General features: G+C 35.6%; 1 protein-coding gene across 2 annotated transcripts in view; it reads right to left on the bottom strand.

The window, feature by feature from the left end:
* Window positions 1-21,466, bottom strand: part of LOC150104801 (sodium- and chloride-dependent glycine transporter 1-like) — a 211,450-nt gene that overhangs the window by 85,485 nt on the left and 104,499 nt on the right. For both annotated transcript variants that reach the window (XM_090395361.1, XM_090395360.1), the window contains exons 5-8: window positions 20,355-20,487; window positions 11,459-11,593; window positions 7,624-7,727; window positions 3,627-3,751 (exon numbers count right to left, since the gene is read on the bottom strand). In XM_090395361.1, the coding sequence (XP_090251487.1) occupies window positions 3,627-3,751; window positions 7,624-7,727; window positions 11,459-11,593; window positions 20,355-20,487 (497 nt within the window). The remainder of the gene's footprint in view (window positions 1-3,626; window positions 3,752-7,623; window positions 7,728-11,458; window positions 11,594-20,354; window positions 20,488-21,466) is intronic.

The following is a 21,466-nucleotide window of genomic DNA, read 5'->3' as shown; positions in this document are numbered from 1 at the left end:
CCGATACAGTATCCCATTTTCATCTATCCAATCTTGTATTTTCGTCTTGATTATTTTCTCCAAGACCTTGATTCCTGTTATGCTGATTGGCCGGTAATTTTCAACAGCAGCCTTGGAACTATTTTCCCCTCTTTCCACCCCCCTTGGGACTGACCCAGACCCGAGGCTCAAATTAAACAAAATGGTCAAGGGCACTGACAATTCTTTAGCCGCTTCACGTACGACACGAGCTGGTATACCATCCAATCTCACAGATGTATTGACATTGAGGTTCTGTAATAGACTATTTACCTCTACTTCATTCATCACAATTCCAGTATAAGCTGTTGGTTCTTCCATTCCTGCAATGTCACCACCTGGATGACATACTCTTGCAAAGTGCTCGCTCAGTAATTCTACTATATCAACTGATTCAGTTACCTCCCTACCCTCAGCATTTTTTTAAATCATTCTGCCATGAACATTTTTTCTTTTACTTGCAACATATTGAAAAAACTGTTTGGGATTCTCTTTAGCCTGCATGGCCAATTTTCTTTCATAATCTGCTTTTGCTTTTCTTATCACCCTTGTTACCTTCCTGGCCTGAGCTTTATACTGTTCCTGCACCTGCTGGTCACCTTTCTCCTTAAATTCCCTCCACAACTGTTTCTTTTTTTGCAGCTCAAGCTTAATAGTGTTATTCATCCATTTAACCCCTACTTGATTTATTATTCGGACTCTTGGTATACAGTCAACCATTGCCTCCTGCAAACACTTCTTAACCACCTCCCATGCACTATCAACATCCAGCCCTTGCAGTTTTACATGCCATGGCACTGAGCCAAGCACACTCCTAAGCTTGTCATACTTACGAGCCCAGTAATTCCACATGTACCCTGTCTTAATTGTAAATTCCACTCCTTTAGCCACCTCCCAAGTCATGACCTTATGATCACTCTCACCAATTGGTGGCAACATGGTCATGTTCGTTACAGCCACATTCTCAGATGCAATTACTAGGTCAAGCACTCTCTGTCCCCTAGTATTTTCCACTACATGCTGTCGCAGATAGTTGTCCCTTAATAACCGCATAAAATCCAATTCCTTCCTCCCATGTGCCCTCTCCTCCTTCCAGTCAATGTTACCATAATTGAAATCACCCATAATAATTACCCTCCTTCCACTCATTTCTTCTATTTGCCTATGCATACTATCCCCACCATCTATTCCATCACCTGGTCTATAGCAGCACCCAATTGTATATTTTGTTCTGCTAGACTCTATCTCACACCAAATAGCCTCAAATGTGCTCTTTTCTCTATCCTGCAGCTCTATACTGCAACTTCTATAATCCTTGGCTGCAACTCATCAGCTATCATTAATAACACTCCCCCCCCCCTTTTTTTTTATTCTCCCTGTCACTCCTGAACATGCTATACCCATTGCATTCAATTCCACTAGCTTTATCATCTTCTGTCAGCCATGTTTCACTAATACGCAACAACCTGTGGCCTGGAAATGCCAACCAAAGCCAAAAACTCTTCTTGTTCCTAATACTCCTGGCATTAGTGTACATGAATTGCAGAAGCCCGTTAGTCCCATCCCTACTTTGATGTCTTATACTAACTATCCCATTCTGATTTGTTGTTCTTCGTACTCACTCGGGCATATTATACTCATTCATACACTCAACTCCCTCCTTAAAGTCTGCATATCTACTCCCCCCCCTTAATAAATCTAGTTTCCCTGAGTCTGTACATCTGCTTCCACTTCATTCATCAACACTTTTTCAAGCCTCCGTACACCAAATCCATTCAAATGTAACCCATCCATCTTACATAAATCCTTTCGTCCATCGAACTCACTCCACACATCAACAAATTCCACACCACTCTCCATGCATAACCCACGCATAAAGTCATTGGCAATTATGGCCCTCCTTCTAAACACTTCACTGTCATACTGCGGCAAAATACTCACCATCCTAACTCTCTCACGCTTCTCTTTTGCTACCTCAAGTAATTCCCTCACATCCTCTATCATTTCCATTTTATCTTCTTTCAAATCATTTGTTCCTGCCACGACTATCATTTCTTTCACCCTCTGTTTTTGCACTCAAATAGAGTCGCTGATGTCCTTTATGTTCGCACCCAGTTGGTACGATTTCGTGAAACTCTCAACTATCACACCTCTTAATAACGAATCTCCGTACAGCACTCGCTCCTTCATTTTATTTACGTTTACGAACATTCTCTTATTTTTTGTATCAGACTTTCGCCGTTTATTAGTCGGTACATTCAGTACACATTTTTCCATACACTCCAGTTGTCGCTTTGCTCTGTGTATCGCTCTGCTCAACCATGCGATTTCACTATTTGCATCTATCTCACCATTTTCATTATCATTTAAATCATCCATTCGTTCTGTATTTCTACCTTCATTTACACTTTCAACGACGCTCTCACACCTATCTGGTACTACCTCGCAATTCCTTATCACATCACTATTTTCTATATTCTGACTTTCTTTAACGATATCACTCTCGCCACCCGAAACACGCTTTAGATCCTCATTCTCCTTACACTTTCTGCACATATTAACTCCACTATCACCATCTAACCAGACTCCAACCATTCTTCGCAAAGCATACATCTCACAGACAGCACATTGCATAAACTCTTTTATATCAAAACTCTTAAACAAACATGGCGACCTGGCCGCCATGTTTGTTTAAGATCGGTGCTATATGGATGCTATCTTATCTTAAAAATAATAAAATAACATAGAAAACACACAAAAATTGCACAGACACACTAAAAAACAAAAAGCAAACAATACTACGTAAAATTCTAGTAAAATTGCCAATGATAACATAAAATACTACTGATCTTTTCAGGAGATTGACAAGCCGACGATCATATCAGTGCGACACCTACCGTCTGTTATACAATCATTTTTTTTTATGGTTTAAACCAATACAGAATACAATTTGGTCAATTGAATTGTAAATCACCAGCCAATTGCTGATCATTCAGTATCCAGGCAAATATCTAATAATGTGACACACTATAAAAAGGTAAAGAATGAGCATGGGCGAGAAGTAGTCTTGTTGATTCTGCACAAATAATTTACATCTATGTGGAGGTCTACTCCCTGTTATCTAGCTTTGATCCTTCGGTAATATTGACAAAATAATAAAATCATGTCTGCTACAACAGTAATAAGGAACTACTTCAAAAGTAATGAATATTGCAAAATCCGAACGCTAGGCTTACTATAAAATAGTTACCATGCTGCTATTTCTACAAGCATTCAACCTTTTTAAAAAAAATTAATAAAAGTAAGTCACCTTAAGCAAAGTTTTCATGCTTATATTATACTTAATAGTAATGTGAAATTGTGAATCCATAATATTTAATTATACTATAACCACTTCCCTCAGTAAGCAGAGGACAAACATACAGGATTATATTTCTGAGATTTAACTATAATCTGACTTTCCATTATTCAACCTACTCCAGGTCCTAAGGCATTCTCTGATAATAATAATAATAGAATTGCTGTATTTCTTTAGTTTCACAAATTCAAAATACAGCTAATATGAACACCCGTGTACTAAAGTTATGTGGAGGGGGAAAAGACCTTACCTTGTGAAACTACTTCCTCAATAGGGCGACCAGTTTCATATGCCATGAAACCAATAATAGAAAACACAACAAGCCCAGCAAAAATGCTGGTACCACAGTTTATTAATGGAATTAAAAGAGAATCCCTGTAAATAAAGAATAATGATGGCATGAATAATTTTATAACAAATCAAATAAAAAAAAACAGTGCAACAGGAAAATTTTCATTTTTGTTTTTTTAATTTAACATAAAATCAACCACATGGAAATAAACAGCTTTCAATTACAGTATCCTTTAAATTATTCTAGTTAGTATTTTAGTGTATTATATAAAGGTTTTCATCAAAACTTTGCAAAATTAGCAAGTTGCATGCTACAATTATTTATTTTTATACATTACTGTTTAACTTATATGTTAATGATACTGAGAATGGTTAAACTAATATGGCAGACATGCAGTTGTTTACAAATGATGAAATGTTGGAGATGGGACAACTTGAAGGAAGTAGAGAGAAAAAAAAAGGAAAGAGAAGTAACGGTGAGCAATGATCTAAAATTAGCAGAGCTATTGCTACTATTGCGAGAAAATCACCATGGATTATGGCAAATGATGAGGAGAACAATGACATTTAGAAATAAGGAGATTATCATTCCATGATATAAGGCTGTGATCTGGCTCCATATGAATGACTGTGCAGTTTTGGTTGCCAGGTTTTCAAGGGAATGCAGATACATGCCTGGTGGATTGGAGGAGGAAGGTGGGTGATATGACTGAGACATAAGTTAGGAAGGATTTCCTAACTTATGTCTTCCACATTAAACCAGTTTAATGTGGAAGAAATTCTTAATTAAAATGGAGGAAAGAGACAGGGAAATAATAAGTGGCAATATCTGGAGGCAGTACAAGGAGGGTGTAAGCATGGCGTGACGAGCAGATTTGCTGCATGGGGAGCAGTTGTGAGTACAATGCACTGCTTGAGAGTGTGTAAAACCATGAATCAGTTTAAGGAATGATTCAATATGTGAAAGTGAGAATCATAGCCTGATGCTGATAACTTTTTATTAAAAAAGTATTTCATCAAATGCAATTTTCTTGGTGTTCTTTCTATATGTTACTGTAATCATTACATCTATCGAACTACCCATGTACATAAGAAATGTTATTACATAATGTGGGGGGGGGAGATAAAATAAAGAAACCAATGACATAAACATAATCAGTTAATTTTAATTAGCTTTCTTGTTTCTGACTATTTTCTCATATTTATAGATGGTAGAGCACTTAAGTAGATTTTAGACAAATTTAAAACCAAACATTAAGATTAATTTGAGCAAAAATAAAAATTTTCAAAAGACATAGAACTCCATTTGTTTTCATGTCATGAACTATCATTTTATGAAGGGCAACATGGAGTACTGTGTCATATGATACTAACTGCTATTATGTCTAGCATATCTTCTCCATTTTCTCTCCCTCACCTACCCACTCTCACTGCTGGCCTTTTGTTATCATTACTGTTTTATTAAGTGTATAAAATCCTCTCAACAACTTTTGTGTCTTTCTCATGCTTGCATCCCTCTATATGTACACTCTTTTCTTGCTATCCCCCCAAGCTCTGTCACTTATATTACTTCATTCTGAAGCTTGATTTTTCTAAGTACCTGCACTTAACACGTTCATTGCCAATCACGCGATATCGCGTGGACGTCGCTATCAAGTAAAAAAAATTTGGCCACCACACGAAATTACAATTTTCAGTTTGGCAATGAACGTGTTAAACTTTCCCAACTTCAAGATTTTGCATAAGCAAACTCTTTCAAAAGTCAGATTAAGGCAATTTTGTCAACCTCAATGCTGCTAAAGTGCAATCCTGTCTTTCTTACAAGAAAGATCTCACTTCAACTTCCCTTTGATGATTTCTGATCTCCAGAAAAAAATAGCTTTTTCTTGGGCCGACATATGCCTGTAACCTTTCCTGGCAGAAATGCATCTACTGCCTCCAAAAACTCCATCCTTTTTCTACTCAAGATACCACCTCAAGGTTGAGTGAATTTGGGTTTACAAATACACTCAATCTTAGAATACTGTTTTCACATCTGGAATGGTATACCAAATATCATCCAAACATCCAAAATTCTTGATACTATCCAGAGAACAATTCAGTAAAGGGTGTCAATTCTTTCAGATTCACTTCAACCATTTTCCCAATGGATCTTCTATTTCTGCCTTTGCTAGTATTTTCATGAACACTTCTTTCTCAGAAATGATATTAATCATTTCTTCACTGTCCTCCAAGCTTATAAAAATGAGCATCTGCTGGTTAACACCATGCACAGTCCAATATCAAATCATGTCCACTGAATTAACGACATTTTCACTCCATCTACTATCGGTCTACTGGAATTGCTTTTCTCATAATATTCCTCAAGAACACTGCAACCTCCAGCTTCTCAAAAAAACATCAGTAGGTTCCTTTTTTTTTTTTAACTTATTGTTCAGATAGAATGACACCAGTGTGCTATACACTTTGCCACCTCTCATGTGTGTGAGAATATAATAATCTTAATTAATATATTAATGTTAACAAAGGATTACTCGGATGTTAAAGAACATTGAAAAGGAGGACAAAGGAAGTTATTATTCCTCTTTATAAGACTTCAATATATCTGGAATACTGTGCTCAGATTTGGTTTATTGGGTTTCTTCCAGATGCAGAAGTGGTGAGAAAGGATCATGTGTTAGCTAGATAGAATCACTTCAGAAGCCTCATCAGTGGTAGGTAGTGAAGCACTTTTACCATGGAATGATTCTTTCAACTTAGGAAACAGAAACAAAATATGTGGCCTTGAACTGTCATGCAAAATGCATGAAATCAGATCTGAGTCAGATGATTCTTCCATTCCCAAATCTTAATTTATGTAAAAGATCAGAAACAGAAAATGAGAATACAACATTTTTACTTCAGTGTTTGGTTACTGCTGAAATGAAGGTGGAAACTATTATATTATCCCAGTGGGCATGTAAAGTGTGCAGAACCATTTCACACTATCCATTCTAAACAATTAATTTATCTTTCTCCTTCCAGCCTGATATTTTTCCTTTCCCATAATCATTTCCCATTTGACCTTCGTAGCGTAATTGGAAGAACGACGGTATATTGCACCCTTCGATTGGAAAAGGCTTAAGTTCGATTCCCGTCATGATGGGAGGAATCTTTATATGGACTTTTTCAATTGAAGGTGAGTTAGCTGATCTCATATGGAGGTAGCAGGATTTTTTTCTCCTGGAAACTCAGGTTTTTCATCCTGCATACAGACAAATCGGCCCTTCAGAACACATACAATTTACAGACAAAAAATACTTGTGGTGGTGGGCAGTAGATGGTGCTGATGTAGTTGATTGGTGGTAGCAGTTCAGTGTAGTGGTGGAGACGGAGAGTTGTACAGTAGGTGTCCTCCCGCAATGAGTCTTTGGACTCCTTGGAGGTGTCACGAATAATGATTGAATAATAATTAAATTCAACAACAGTCTCCCTACTTATTCAAATGCAGTTCACCTCTATGTTTTATCCTTTCTTATGAAATTTATTCCAGATATCTGCATACCAAAACCTCATTCTCTCTCTCTATACAAGAAAGTCATCATGCTATGTTCCTTATTATCACTCTTCTTGATAGAATTAATAAAGGTCATGAGACATGATTATTATCAATTCTATTGATAATAAATTTTATAAGTTTTTCCATGTTAATTACATTTGTAATATCTTCTGCTGACATTTCACTGTATCCCTAATCTGTTTCCTTGCATCCCTATTCAATGTTAATGAAAGATGTTGCACCTTTAATCACCAAGTGACTAGAGATGTTCGCTCTCTCCCCTTCCTCCATAAACACATTCTGCCACAACATTCTAACCTTTAAAATGATTTTCATGCATTTCATATATTTTAAGATTTTAAAAACTGTATTGTAACATTTATTTTATCCAACTGAATGATTTAATAGAAGAAATTACCTGTAACAGTTGTTATTAAACCGATTATAACTGGCCATGGTAAGAACAGCTCCCCATGCTGCCCCTACAGAATAAAATATCTGAGTAGCAGCATCCCCCCATACCTGTAAAATAAAAAAAAAAATTATGACATTTTTGAAAGTATTAGTGTACAATGCTAAATCTTATATTATATATATATATATGATTATTGTGTTAATGTCAATTTAAAAAAAAAACAAGAATAAGAATTAATTCACAGCTTGAAAAATAGCAAAATAAGTAACACCACTAATATTTTAAGATTATATAAAAACTTTTAAAACTTAGTGAAAAGTCACACGAGATTATTGTTGGCACTTGACAATTAAATTAAAATCTAGACTGCATATACAGATGAATCTATATAAATTTTCAGCTGTAATGTAATACAATCATTCAGCTATGCATTTCACTGCATTTGATCATTAAATTCCTGATATGTACTCTCAGGGGGATGTACAGGATATTATGACAGTACTGCATAAAAACCCATTTCAAAACTACTGAAATGGTTGGCTAAGAAGATTACTTGGAGTATCTCTGCTGGATAGACTAAGAAACGAAGACATAAGGAAATGACTAAAACAAGAAATAACAATAATAGACAAAATCCAAGAAAGAAGACTGTGACAGTTTGGTCATGTGACCAGAATGGGAACAAAATGCTTACCAATTAAAGCCCAGTATACAACGATGGAAGGTAAAAGATCCAAAGGGCAGCCCAGAATTAGATGGATAGGCAAAATAAAAGAGGACCTGAAACCCAAATCGCAACAAGTGACACCAAACTGGACAGAATTGTTTGGACTCTCCAGGGATAGACAGAAGTGGAAAGAGTTCATTCAGCCTCATCATCATACATATAGATGACGGAAGTGAGAAGAAGACTGCATAAAAACATGACATCATTATTAACTTCCTATCAACAATTTTCCTCCAAATTAATCTGTTATCTGTCAACACTCCACTATTATCAGATGTTACATTTTGGTCTTCCAAGACATTTCTTATTGTATCAATCGACCTAGATCCTAGTCTTTCTCTGGATCTTTTTCTTGCCATCCAGGCCAAAAAAAAAACTTGATTTTCGAATCTTTCCTCTCCCATTCTCTTTAAATGACCATACCACCTGAGATCAACTCTGTTCACATATTACAGAATGCTAAGGTCAAGTTCTTTCCTAATATCCTCGTTTTTAATATGAACTGCCATTGATTCCATCTGTTCACTCAACTAATCTTTCTCAGAACTCTCTTATCTGTGATCTACAGACTTTGAAAAGTATTTTAGCTAGATCACCAGCTCTCAAATCCATATGTTAAAACTGGTTTGAATATGGTCTTATATACAGCTAGTGATTATTCCATTATAAATTTGTTCAGTTGACTTCCTACCACACCAGCTTTGCTAATTCTATTGTCTATTTCCATATTTAATTCCATCTTCATGAAACATTGTGCCTACATAGATGAAATGCTTTACTTGTTCTATAGGTTCTCATTCAGGATGCAGTTGATGTTTACAACTGCATCCCGAATGATGTCAAGTCAAGCATTTGTTTATTTTCATTGTCTTTGTCTTTATATTGATGATTTTCATACCAAATTTATTGCAGTAGTTATTCAATTCATTCAGGAGTACAACATCTTTTGCATGAAGTAAAGAGCTAAGTTGAGTATCTCCAGTTTTGATATTAGGTTTAACCTCTCTACTAGCCATTGTGGAGGAAATAGTGAGACCAAATTGCACTTCTTATCCATGTTATTCAATAGGTGTTACAGAATCGTATCCAGATTTTGCTGAATGTCTATAGACGTCATGGCCGGTTGGGGTGTTAATGCTACTTTCTTTCATAATGTAATCCATATAGATTATTGAATACTAATGGAGATATGCCTTTTCCAGATCTCAAAACTTAGATCCAGTTCCTCACATTATTATGATTATGTGAGCCCTCCAGGAAGTCAAGTATTCATTGAGGGAGGCTATACATCAACCTAAACCAGTTGTCATATCTTTGCTTAAACTCATTCACACTAGATACACTCACTACCTCAACAGGCAGACTGCTCTGTGAGAGAAATCTAGCTCTTACTCATTTCTTAACACAAACAAACTTAACTTCCATCGATATCCTTCCCCGTGTTCTCTCCTCACTTTCTATATAATGAAAAATTTCATCAGATGATATCCTATAACATCCATTCAGAAGTTTATAAACCTCTATCATATCATCTCACTTTCTCCTGTTAACCAGTCTGTAATCCAAGTAAGAGTCAGACAACAGCACATTGGTATTAGTACCATGGATATGCTCTGTGTTAGATCATTCCCCACTGCTCTAGAGACCAAATATGGAACTTTTTCAAGCCACTTCAAGGAGACCTCCGATTAATAATTAAGGTGATAATCACATCCCAGCATCTTCAGAGCACAAATTATAACTTTGACAAGCATACATGCATTAAATTTAATCATTAGAAACAAAAGTGTAACCAAAACAGAACTAATGTTCTAAACAATCTGCCATCTATGAGCCAGATAACCATAAAGTTAATTTGGAGAAGTCAGTCTATCTGGTGTCATAATGACTATGTAATACCAATGTCTTTTCTCCATTTAATCCTATGTGAAGGAGCATCCAGAGCATGGTCTGCTATCCAGACTTACCATAAGATGATCACAAATATAATTTTTATGTTCTTCAAGCAGATGTTAACTGGTCTACCAATCTGTCCAAAGTAGGCCAAACTGTAGGCACAAGGAACATTATACACTCTAGGATGTGTGGGAGAATGAAGTTGATCTTCAGGAGAAAACAGATCAAAGTAGCTAGCTGAATAAGTGGTTTAAAAGTGTCATATTCATGGAGAACTTGAGCAATATTTGCTGATGTGCCCTTAATATATGGGATGGGAATAGTTTTGTTGTGATACTGTGTTGGGTACAGGAGGAATTGAGGATGCATGCAGTATTTTATCAATTTTATATGGGCTATAGCCAGTGGTTAAAAAAAAAAAAAAGTGTTGGGTCTTAAAACATTTACTGACTGAGCCAGTTAGTGTTTTGAGGATGTCATACTGTTGAGATGGTAATAGTGTGATTGCTTATGTAAATAATACTTTCTTGTGTATGTGGTTTTTCTATAAAATGAAAAAGGATAATGAGCCATTAGGAAGTTATGTCACTAGTATATCCAGAAAGGAGAGACAACTGTTATTATCTTTTTTCTATTGTGAAGTTCATTTTAGGTTGCTGTCCATTAAGGAGTGCTAAAAATGTATCCAATGTGTCTGGGAAATATTAGTAAGTTCGATAAATTAAGTTATTTTTTCCTCTCCTAGTATTGTTTATACTGTGAAGCACTATTATGAACTATCATCAAATGAAGGCTTCTGTTAAACTGTCAATAAAATTCATTTTGTTAAAACTGAGTATGGTTCAATATGATGGATATGCTCACATAATGAGACCTCCCCCCCTGATGAGTCTGTTGACTTTATGAATGTTTGTTATAATAATATTTCATGGTATTGTGACACTTACAGTTTATTTAATTAGCAGTAAATTTAATCACATGTATAAGTCTGACATAACTGAAATTCTGATTACTGACCATTCCAGAGTCTCATCGGAATGACTCCCATAAATAAAAATTGACCGTATACTTAGAAAAAAAGAATATTTCAACAATATATCAAAGTGGCTAAAACATTAACTACTGAAGCCATCATTTGAAATTTTGCATAACTTAAATATAAAATGAAAATATGTTTAAATAAATTACAACGAATGAAAAAAATGCTAAGCTTACTTTAAAGGACATCAGTAATTCCCATCGTGGTGTAAGATAAAAGACAATACCTTCCCAAGCTCCAGGAAGGGTGACTCCACGAATCATGAGAATCACTAATACAATATAGGGAAAAGTTGCAGAAACATATACAACCTAGGGGAAGAAAATAATTATTAGTTTCATTTTTATTAAAATGGAAGATTGTTAACTATATTACATTCAATTCTCACTAGAATAAACTCACACAGACTAAAGAAATAGTCTGCTATTGAGTATCTTCTTTAGAACGAATGACATTGATGCTTTTGGACTTTTCGGTAGATCTGTCACAGTGAGCAAGTGAGTAATTCACTGTAACATGCTTTCTTTAGTATAAGCTAACTGCAACCAAAGTGAGTAAAAAAGTGACCAAAGTCAGTTAAAAGTGAGACATTTTTCATTTCTATACAATGTCTCACTTTTGAGGTCAAAAATAATCAAATGAATGCAAAATCAAAATAAGTGCATTTGATGATGGTGAGGACCTTTTATGATAAGTACTTGGATCCATGTAAATTTGATGGGGATTATGATAGTAACTGGTCAGAAAAATGCCTAATGGAATTTTCAGGATAACAGTAACATCTTCAGAAAAGAGATGACAACTTATTGAAATTTGGATAATAAAAAAATACTGTTCTTTAATAGCATGAAATGATGGTCAGCTGTGATATCATGATATCACTTTTCTTTTCCCTGACATATCTTTAGCCAAACTATTTTTTTTTTATTGATATCTTATCAATAACCATTTCTTTCAGTACTCACAACTATGATGCAACTGTGTGGTATATATTCTGGGTATTTTACATGGCAAAATGAAACCTGAAAGAGGCAGAGGGGTACTGCTATAGCTCTTACACAAAGTTCATTCCTTGTCCGATTTATTATTGTTAGAGTTCCAGTAAACTCAAAGGAAGTCCATGTACCACTTATCGTGCTTCTCCTTAAACTCACAGATCATGCACTCGCCATTCCTATTTGCACCACTCATCCTGCTAAAAGAAAAATCAAGTTCTAATATTGTTCCTATTGAATCACACCTTCCCAGGATGAACAAAAAAGTTCATCTGCTTTTATCGTATAAAATAATTTTGTCAATTTTTATCATATTGCCTCTCCTCTGGCAATTTTTCCATTGTTTCAGAGGATCACTGATAGATTAGATTATCCATTTCACTTTATAATATGCAACATTCCAGTCTAGATATTATTTTGTTACTTAATATATCCTGATCCTATTATCTCATCTCATTAGAATTCTGAATAGAAGACCAGGGCACAGAAATACAGATGCAGTCATATCGAAGGTTGTTCAAGAGGCACAATAGCATCCTTATTCATAGATATCATGGTCCTTCATTGCTGTCATCCTCTGCATAATTTTCATCACTCTGGCAATGCAGTCCTTGTACTTCAATCCCTATCCACTATGAGATCCCTGGCTCATTAATTTCTTGATTTCTCATTAATTACACTAAAATCCAATTAGATTACTGATATTAGCTAGGCTATCAAGATATATTACAGATATAAAGTGAAGGAGTAGACTGCTTTGGCAGATATGAATGATTTGAAAGAGTAACTGGAAGAAGTGAAAAAGAAGAGCAATGCAGTAAAGATTGTGGGTCTGCTGCCACAGTTTGATATTATCAGAAGACAAGGAAAGCTCTGCTTGCAAACAGGAATGTATAGGTTGTGTAGGAGGAATGTGTGCAATTTGTACATGTGTATGGACTTATAATATTATGGAAAATGTACTTGAATAGATTTGGAGTTATGCTTCTGGAGAGGGTTTTGTTCAGTGAGAATGCAGTCAGGGAAACTAGAGCTTTTGAGACAGGGGAGGGAAATACAGGTGGGCTTGGGTGTAGGCAATATTGAAGATAAATGATTATGAGAATAATAAAAAAAATGCTGAATGTAGTCCTCTCAGGGGACAAATTTGAAAGCGGTAAGTCAGTACAAGGTGTAAAGGTATTTTGTGAACTGAAAGAAACTTAACTTTATGTATGCTAATGCCAGAAACATCAGGAATAAAAGGGAGGAGTTTTGGGCATCAGTTGGTGCAACTTGGAGAAATGTTATAGTTATAAAATAGGAGGAATATAATATTTTTAAGGATGAAGAGAGAGAGATGGGAAGAGGGATACTGCTAATGAACTACATCCAAAAAGAATAAGAAATCAGTAGGAGGACAATGCAGAAGGCAGTGCGTCTGAGACTATCTAGGGTGCAAGGCCAAATGACAAAATATACAGTCAGTTGCTGTTACAGGATTGCATGTATGTGCAAAAAAACATGATGACAAATTAGTTCAATGAGTAATTATTATGGAGGTTCATGTGAGCACTCATCCTTTTCATCAGTGTTTATGTGAACACTGATCAAAAGGATGAAAGATTGCACAGAGGGAAGAAATGGAATTTATACACCTACTAAGAAATAATTACATTAAATAGCATGTAATGGAGAGGAGAGATTGAGAGTGCTGGATCACCTGATGACAACAGACATCTAAAGTTAATTAACTAACTAAATTTATTTAACTAATTAAATTACTTAGACAATATTTCACCTCGGTCACTAAAGGCATCTTCATGGGCACAAAGAAGTATACTGAGCATGTGCATGCAGGCACACAAGTAGGTAAGCAAACACAGACTGATTATGATGGCTAGCTCTAACAGTCCAAACTGGCATCCTCTATAGTTGTGATATTTTACACTTGCTTACTGTCTCAAAATGATGCTCTCGCAGATTTTTGGTAGTGTGATGCAGCCAATTTTTTTTTTAATTTGGATATTGTAGTGCTATGGCAGATTCCAAAAATAGTCTGATTTGTATCTGTTTCTGTATAGGAGGGAAGTTTCCTTCCATTGGATGATCCATATCCATGGCATGGTCCACCACCCTGAAACACCTGCAGTGTAGATGGATGTATTTTCTGAATTCTTCAAGATCAGATGGATGTTGACAGTTCTTCTTGCTTGTTTAAAGCACAGAAGCTTGCAGGAGCAAGGGATACTGTAGATACCCAGGATAGTCCAGATGATGGAGAGGATTTTTAGGTGAGTGAATGAGAGATGACAACCAACCCCCCCCCCCCTCCAAAAAAAATCCAGAACAAACAATTCAATGCCATTCCATACATCTGCAGTCCCTCAAAAAAAAATTGCATGCATTTTGAAAAGTGTAACATAGACATCATACATTCTTCAGGCCTTACCAAAAACTAGCTACCCTTATCTGCTCACTAAAAAAGATCCTATCCACTCAAACTTCAATATTTCAGGCAGGTGTATCCATGGCATGGGCTGCCATGGATAGAGGTCATCAGATTGTATACCCAAGTAGGAGGATAAAATCAAGAAGGCCAAATGAAATTCCCAAAAAGTTCTTTCGCTATGTGGTGAATAAATGGAAGGATAACTTACATAAGTGCTGATGGTATAGAAGTATCAGAAGCAGACAAAATGGTTTAGTTACTGAGTAATACCACTTTATAATGATGTATCATCTAAGTGGATTATGTTGCAGTGATTGAAGTGCTGATGTAGGAACAGAAGCAGATGAACTGATGGTTTAGGATACTGCAGATGTTTAGGGTTTCTGAATTACAAGAATATGGAAGGGAACTCTGACAGGCTGTTTAGTTTTTATTAAAGTCTCAGCTTTGGTAAGGTCCCTCGAGAGTGAAAGGAAAATAACTTAACTTCATTGCATAAAGGTGGCTCTCCAACAGAAAAAGAGAATTATTGACAACTTTTGATATGATGAGAGTCCTGAGAGAGATTAGAGGATTGAACAGATGACATCAATGGCAGTATCATATTAAAAATGAGGATATTAGGAAAGAACTTAATATTATTAGCATTCAGGAATGTGTTAGCAGAGCTAATCTCAGGTGGTAGAATGAGAGAGGAAAGATTAGCAAAATAAGTATTCTTTGCCAGGAAAGAACAAGATTTATGGATTGATACAATAAAAAGACAGAAAACAGGTTAATTTAAAGGAAAACTGTCGATAGGAAGTTAGTAATGATGTAACTTTTTCATGTAGTATTATAATAATATCCAGTATCCCCCCCCCGCACTGTGGGTATATTTTCTCCTGTCAGGAATTTGATGATGATGAATGTCAAACAAAACAGACATCAAATGCATTTATTTCAGGAATGCATTTCCGTTGAACATTTCTCAAGACCAAATGGTTCACAACCAATCGGCACCTATGAAAGTCACACCTTGATTTGGGGGGTGGGGGGCTTTCTATCGAGAAACTATGAAAGACTAGCACTGGCTATTTTCTCCAAGATATTAGAAACACAAATGGTCAGAGTGAGAGGATGGTAAGTGCAACTTCTGGATCTTTTCCTGACTTATGGAAAGCAAAGACAATTGCCTTTTGCTAAATGCAGAAACTGCTTCTCAATAAGCATTCTGTTATAAAGTAAGAGCAGGAGATCTACAGGAAATGTTTTATCAACTTATAATGGATATCATCAGGTCCTATAGCACTGATGCAGGAGGACTACCTCTTTTTTCCATCTTAATAAATAGCTGATAGGGTACAGCTCTGGTCCCTGCAAAGAGAAATTAAGCCACTTTTTCTTGCCATTTTTTGAGTGTCAAAAATTCAGCAAGATATGAAGCTATTGTTGAAATTCTTGCAGAACTATCACCTAGAACTGCAGTTGCTTTGGGATTGGCAACCAACACATTTACTATGTTTCAGGCAAAATAATAAGCAAAAAATCTATTCATTCCTGTGAATAAAAATGCATCCTATGTTTTCTGAAAAGATTGAATTTGGTGATCTCCAACAAAATATTAGCACAGACATGACATGAAAACTAGCAAAATAATGTAATGTAGTGGTATTTTAAAATATTTTTTTATGTGCAAAAAGAAAATAAACTAGATGTTGTGATATTAAACTAAAATATCTGCATAAAAAAGGGAAATTTTCTGTGTATATATTGTGTATATTGGTCGAAAAAAAAAAAGTATTGAGTAGTAGGTTTCATTTTCCTTACACTGATAATCATTACTGAATAAAAGGAAAGTCTTTTATTTTGGTAGAAACCACGATAGTTCATATGAATTTATGAACTATCATGGTATCAAATCTATTCTTTTGGCTGTGCAGACATCCAATTTTCAAGAGGTTGAGGCATAGTTCTGCTGGCTTATATTCGTCATTTGATTTTGAGAAGTCTAGAGGGCCAGTGCCCATATCATCCTCTGGAAATGCTTATTACACCATCAGATATGTCTATGTAGGGGGTTATGTTTACTTTCAATTCAATGGATATCAAAATATCCATTTTTTATATGGATATGTCTGGAGATTTCTCTTAATGGTACTCTTGCCATTACTTTTCATTCCTGTGAATAAAAATGCATCTTATGTTTTCTGAAAAGACTGGAGTAGAGTAGAGGGTTCTCATACAGTAGGATCACTTTTGGTGTTGTTTCAGGAGTGATGGCATAAAAGTTCCACTTCAAATTAATTAATCCACTCCGAAGAGAAGTAGTCAATATAATAGTTCCGTATGATGAAATTGTGGGATGGTGGAACAGTCATGCAAATGTGTGTCCTGTCTTCAAGGCAGGTGTTGTGGTGACAAGCTTCCTCTTTGCATCTTGATATGAGATGTCCTGTCCACTATTGCTTTTTATTTTTATCTTTTTTAAATCTTGCTACCTTTCTTTGGCATGCTTAAAGCAAACTGGATATTCTTCCTCACAATCTCCCCTTTTTTTGCAGAGCATGACTTATTATCATGCTCTTTTAAAAAACTGGGCACAAACAGTAAAGCCAGAAAGCAGTTAATTTCTCATATTTAAAGCATCTAAGTGGAATTGGAATGTAAAGCCTCGTTGGATATATCTTTTAATATATCTCCTCATCTGTAACAACAAAAAGATTCTGATATCACTCTAAAATTATGTGTGCTTTATGGGGGTGTTACTGTAATTGGTGTTTCTCTGAATGGATGTTGCATGCGGTAACTTTTGTGAGTGTTGCAGAAATGTTTTTTCTTTCTAAAAGAATATCGCCAGAATATGGTTTGATAAACTGTTTTAGAAGAGGCCTATCACCAGACAATGGGGAAAGAAACTTACTGCAGCACATTGATCTGTGTAGGCTAAGTCAACTGTCCAGACCACCCATGACTGCCCATTCAGTCAAAACACGGGCCAACAGTGCCTGTGTTTTGACTGAAACACCACCACCAAGATCCTCCCCTTTTCTAGATGTCCAGGGATTGTTTGCACTACATGATAAATACAACAGAAAGATACTAAATCCCAGTGGTGGTGGTCTGGAAAAAAGGAAAGCAACTAAAAGAAGTAAAGAGAAAAATATTAGAAGTATGGAAAAAAAAAGGAAGGAAAAGGCAAGTATGGAAGACAAAAAAATGTCTATATGAAAACAAAAAAAAAAAGTATGGAAAAGGCAAGCACTATTACTGAGAAGTTCCCTCCACCACAAAGAGGCAAAATGAATGGAGGAGGGGGGGGGGGGAGTTAGAAGGTAAAAGTTATATATCCAACAGCCCTTGCTGAGAGATCAGAAGGCTTGACTGAAGTTTGATCAAGTGGCAAGTTTTCTGCATTGGACTCTTTCATTGTCAGTTTTTTTGTTTGCTTTTAAATCAGATTTGATGATAATGATTTATGTTTTAATGGTGCAAGGACAGCAAAAATCATACTACACCATATCAAAGGTTATAGCAGTATACAAGGTAAGATGATCAAAAACACCATGTCTGCAGCAGGATTATAATCTGTGACCTGTTGATTGGAGAGTGAATACGCCAACCAGGATGCCATCAGATTTGCAGACTGTAAGGCAAGCTGAATGCAAAGTTGTGGTTTGTTGACTAGGGCCGCTTGAGATATGCTGAATATTTTGGATTGCTTTAGCACTTGCTGGAAAACTAAGGCAACTAAAAGGAAGAGTATAATGGTTGAGAGTGAAAAACAAAGGCTCTCACATTTAAGCAAGAATTATTTCAATTATTCAATGTAGGTATTTGGATTGGGAAAGCAGAAACAACTGAAATGCCAAAAGACACAAGACTTAGAATGGCTGATTGAAGTACATATCTGAGTCTTGTGAAGCAAACATGTACCAGTGATCACTGGTATACATGTTTGCTTCACAAGACTCAGATCTTATAATTTCATTCTTACAAAACAACAGTTTACCCTGCAAAACAGTTTATCTAGTCTGCAAAAACCCAGTCCACACCCAAAAGATTATGCCACCTGAATAGGTTTTTGCAAGTAGATGAATTCTACAATTGAAAATTATGATAGATTTTTGCAGACCTGCAAAATCCTGAAAAGACATTGCAAATTCTGATAAAGAAATGCCAAAACATCTTCAGAAAATTGGCATTTGGGCAACAATGTCAGGGCTACATGATTTAGACATGTTTTTTTTTTTCATACAACTCTGACAGCAACTGTTTACCTTGACTTTATTGATCAGTTTTATCAAAACATTAAATGAACAAATTAGAAAAGCTTGGTTTCAATGTAATAATACTATGACACATTCCACAAATGACAGTATTGATCACTTACAACAATTTTGTGGTGAATGAATTTATAAGCAAAAGCGTACTGTTTTGACTTACACCTCTGGAGATATTAAAAAACAACAAAAAAATGCATTGTTGACACAAACAGACTTTGGACTTGATGTGAATGCCAACAAAGAAATTTTCAATTGGTGGTGTCTAAAAAAAAATTCCACACTAAGCAACAGTTTGCATTAGAGTGGAAAGAAGTCATTTCCAATATGACAATAAGAAATTAAATCAGTTGTAAAAAGTACTATCTTGTTCATTTGTATTACTTTATGGACACTTTGTATATTCCTATAATTAAAATCTTTTATAAAGTAGAGTTTATTTTAATTGACCACAAATTTGCTTAACTTGTGGTGAATTAAGTCATTAAGTTAATAATTAAATATTTCAGTTATTTTTAACCTCTAATTATAGCATACACTTGGCCGACACAGATGATCACAGCCTTACTCTTATCCTTTTAAGAACAAGTTCAATAATAATAACTTCAACGGGTTTAAAAAATTAATTGAGCAGCATAGATATTTGAAATCGATTATACTTTTTAACTTTAAAAATGAATTAATAGCTAGTGTCTTAGAACTAGCATAGTGGAGGAGGTCATTTATAGAAGTCATTTATACTTTCCATTTACTAAATCTATGTTTGTCACATATTGCTAAATCTGTATACTGCATTTAAATTCAAACTTATTTAAATAAATGCAACATTATATTTATTATGAATGCTTGACTGGTGAAGAAGCATTCATTTATTATGAATGCTTCACCAGTCAGTCTAAGGACTCATCAAGAGAGGGGCCCATTTAGACACTAATATCATTCCTTGAACACACATGTACATAGATGTCACATTCATAGCACCAACAGTAACTCATTGTGCATGCACATGCACACACATACACACATTAGATACCACATGCTATGAGAAGAAACATCTCACATGCTTCCCAACTACATCCCTAGAGATGACCATAAGTTCTATCTCCACCAGCTAAGCTGCAAAATCTCACTTATCAATACTGTAAAATTTCCATTACTGACTTAAATGTTTCTTAACATATCTCTTCTCTTCTGTCTATTCTTCAAACTTTGGAGCCCACACTTGCTTAATCTCTCCTCATCTCTAAGGATTTTTCACCTATCTCTCCATCTCTTCAGAATCCAGATGATCATACTGCACAGTAATCCATATGTGGGCTAATCAAAGCCTTGTGAAGTATTTTATAATTAGTATAAACTATGCTAATTTAAATTATTTCAATACCTTCCCAGATGACTTGACACCTTTTAACAAACAAAGAAAGACAACAGTCCAAGCAATAAATAAGGTGAGAACCAGAGGCCACTGTATTCCTCCTAAATCATGTATACCTGGACTCAACTGAAGAACATAATTCCTGTAAATGTAAAATGAAACCAATCAGCTGGCTAGTTAATTAATAGGCAATAATTAACTTATAATTTCACAAAAGTTATGCAAAATAATAAAAATTTTATAATGTTAATTACTCAGAGCACTACTTCTAGCAGTCCTATATTAGTATGACACGGTTACCTACAGGGTGTTCGGGATAAATTTGACAGTTTCGTAAGGAAAAAGAAAATCTTCTTTGTATCTATTAAATTTAATGAATTGACAAAAAAACATTACAGGCAGAGTTAATTACAATACTATCAACAAGATTTACTCAAAATAACCACCATTAGCATCGATCACAGCTTCAATTCTGCTTCGGAACCTCGAACAAGCTGATGCTACAGTCTCCCTGGGAAGGGCCGCAAAAACTGTTTTAATTTTATCCATTAACTGGGCTTTTGTATTACTGGAAGTGCAATTGGTGTCTTTTTCAACTGCACCCCATACAAAATAATCCATGGGGTTAAGGTCTGGGGAGTTTGGAGGCCAAACATTTGGACTGGTGAAGTCGTAGAAATTTTCAGACAACCATTTTTGACTTTTCCCAGAGGTGTGGCAAGGGGCCGAATCCTGCTGCCATACATACGGCCTACCATTGGCTACCCTTGTTATCCAGGGCTTGACTACAGTTAGCAACTCCACGAACAAAGCCCGAATTCCAATGCCAGGGTTCTTCAACACCTGTTCCTGCAGATTTGCGAGGAATTCTGCTGTACGAACGCAATCAGATCGTCTGCTAGGGATCTTTCTTCTTGCTACATCCTCGTAGTCATCATTGCAAGTCTCTAGTTCATGCCTGATTGTTTTTACTGTATTCAGGGAGCATTGGGCAGCAGTCGTAATATCCTTATTTTGATGGCGGGCACGAATCATCATGATACAAGTTATTCTCTTCCATGATTCAGGTGGGTTCCAGCTATCCATCCTTTCTGACATCTTGTATATGAATGTAGAAGGGT

This window comes from Typopeltis vanoorti, chromosome 7 (genome assembly GCF_054136105.1).
Source record: "Typopeltis vanoorti isolate ZY-2024b chromosome 7, IOZ_Tvanoo_1.0, whole genome shotgun sequence".
In the NCBI taxonomy this organism is placed as follows: domain Eukaryota; kingdom Metazoa; phylum Arthropoda; class Arachnida; order Uropygi; family Thelyphonidae; genus Typopeltis; species Typopeltis vanoorti.
This window is presented reverse-complemented; position numbering and strand designations above follow the sequence as displayed.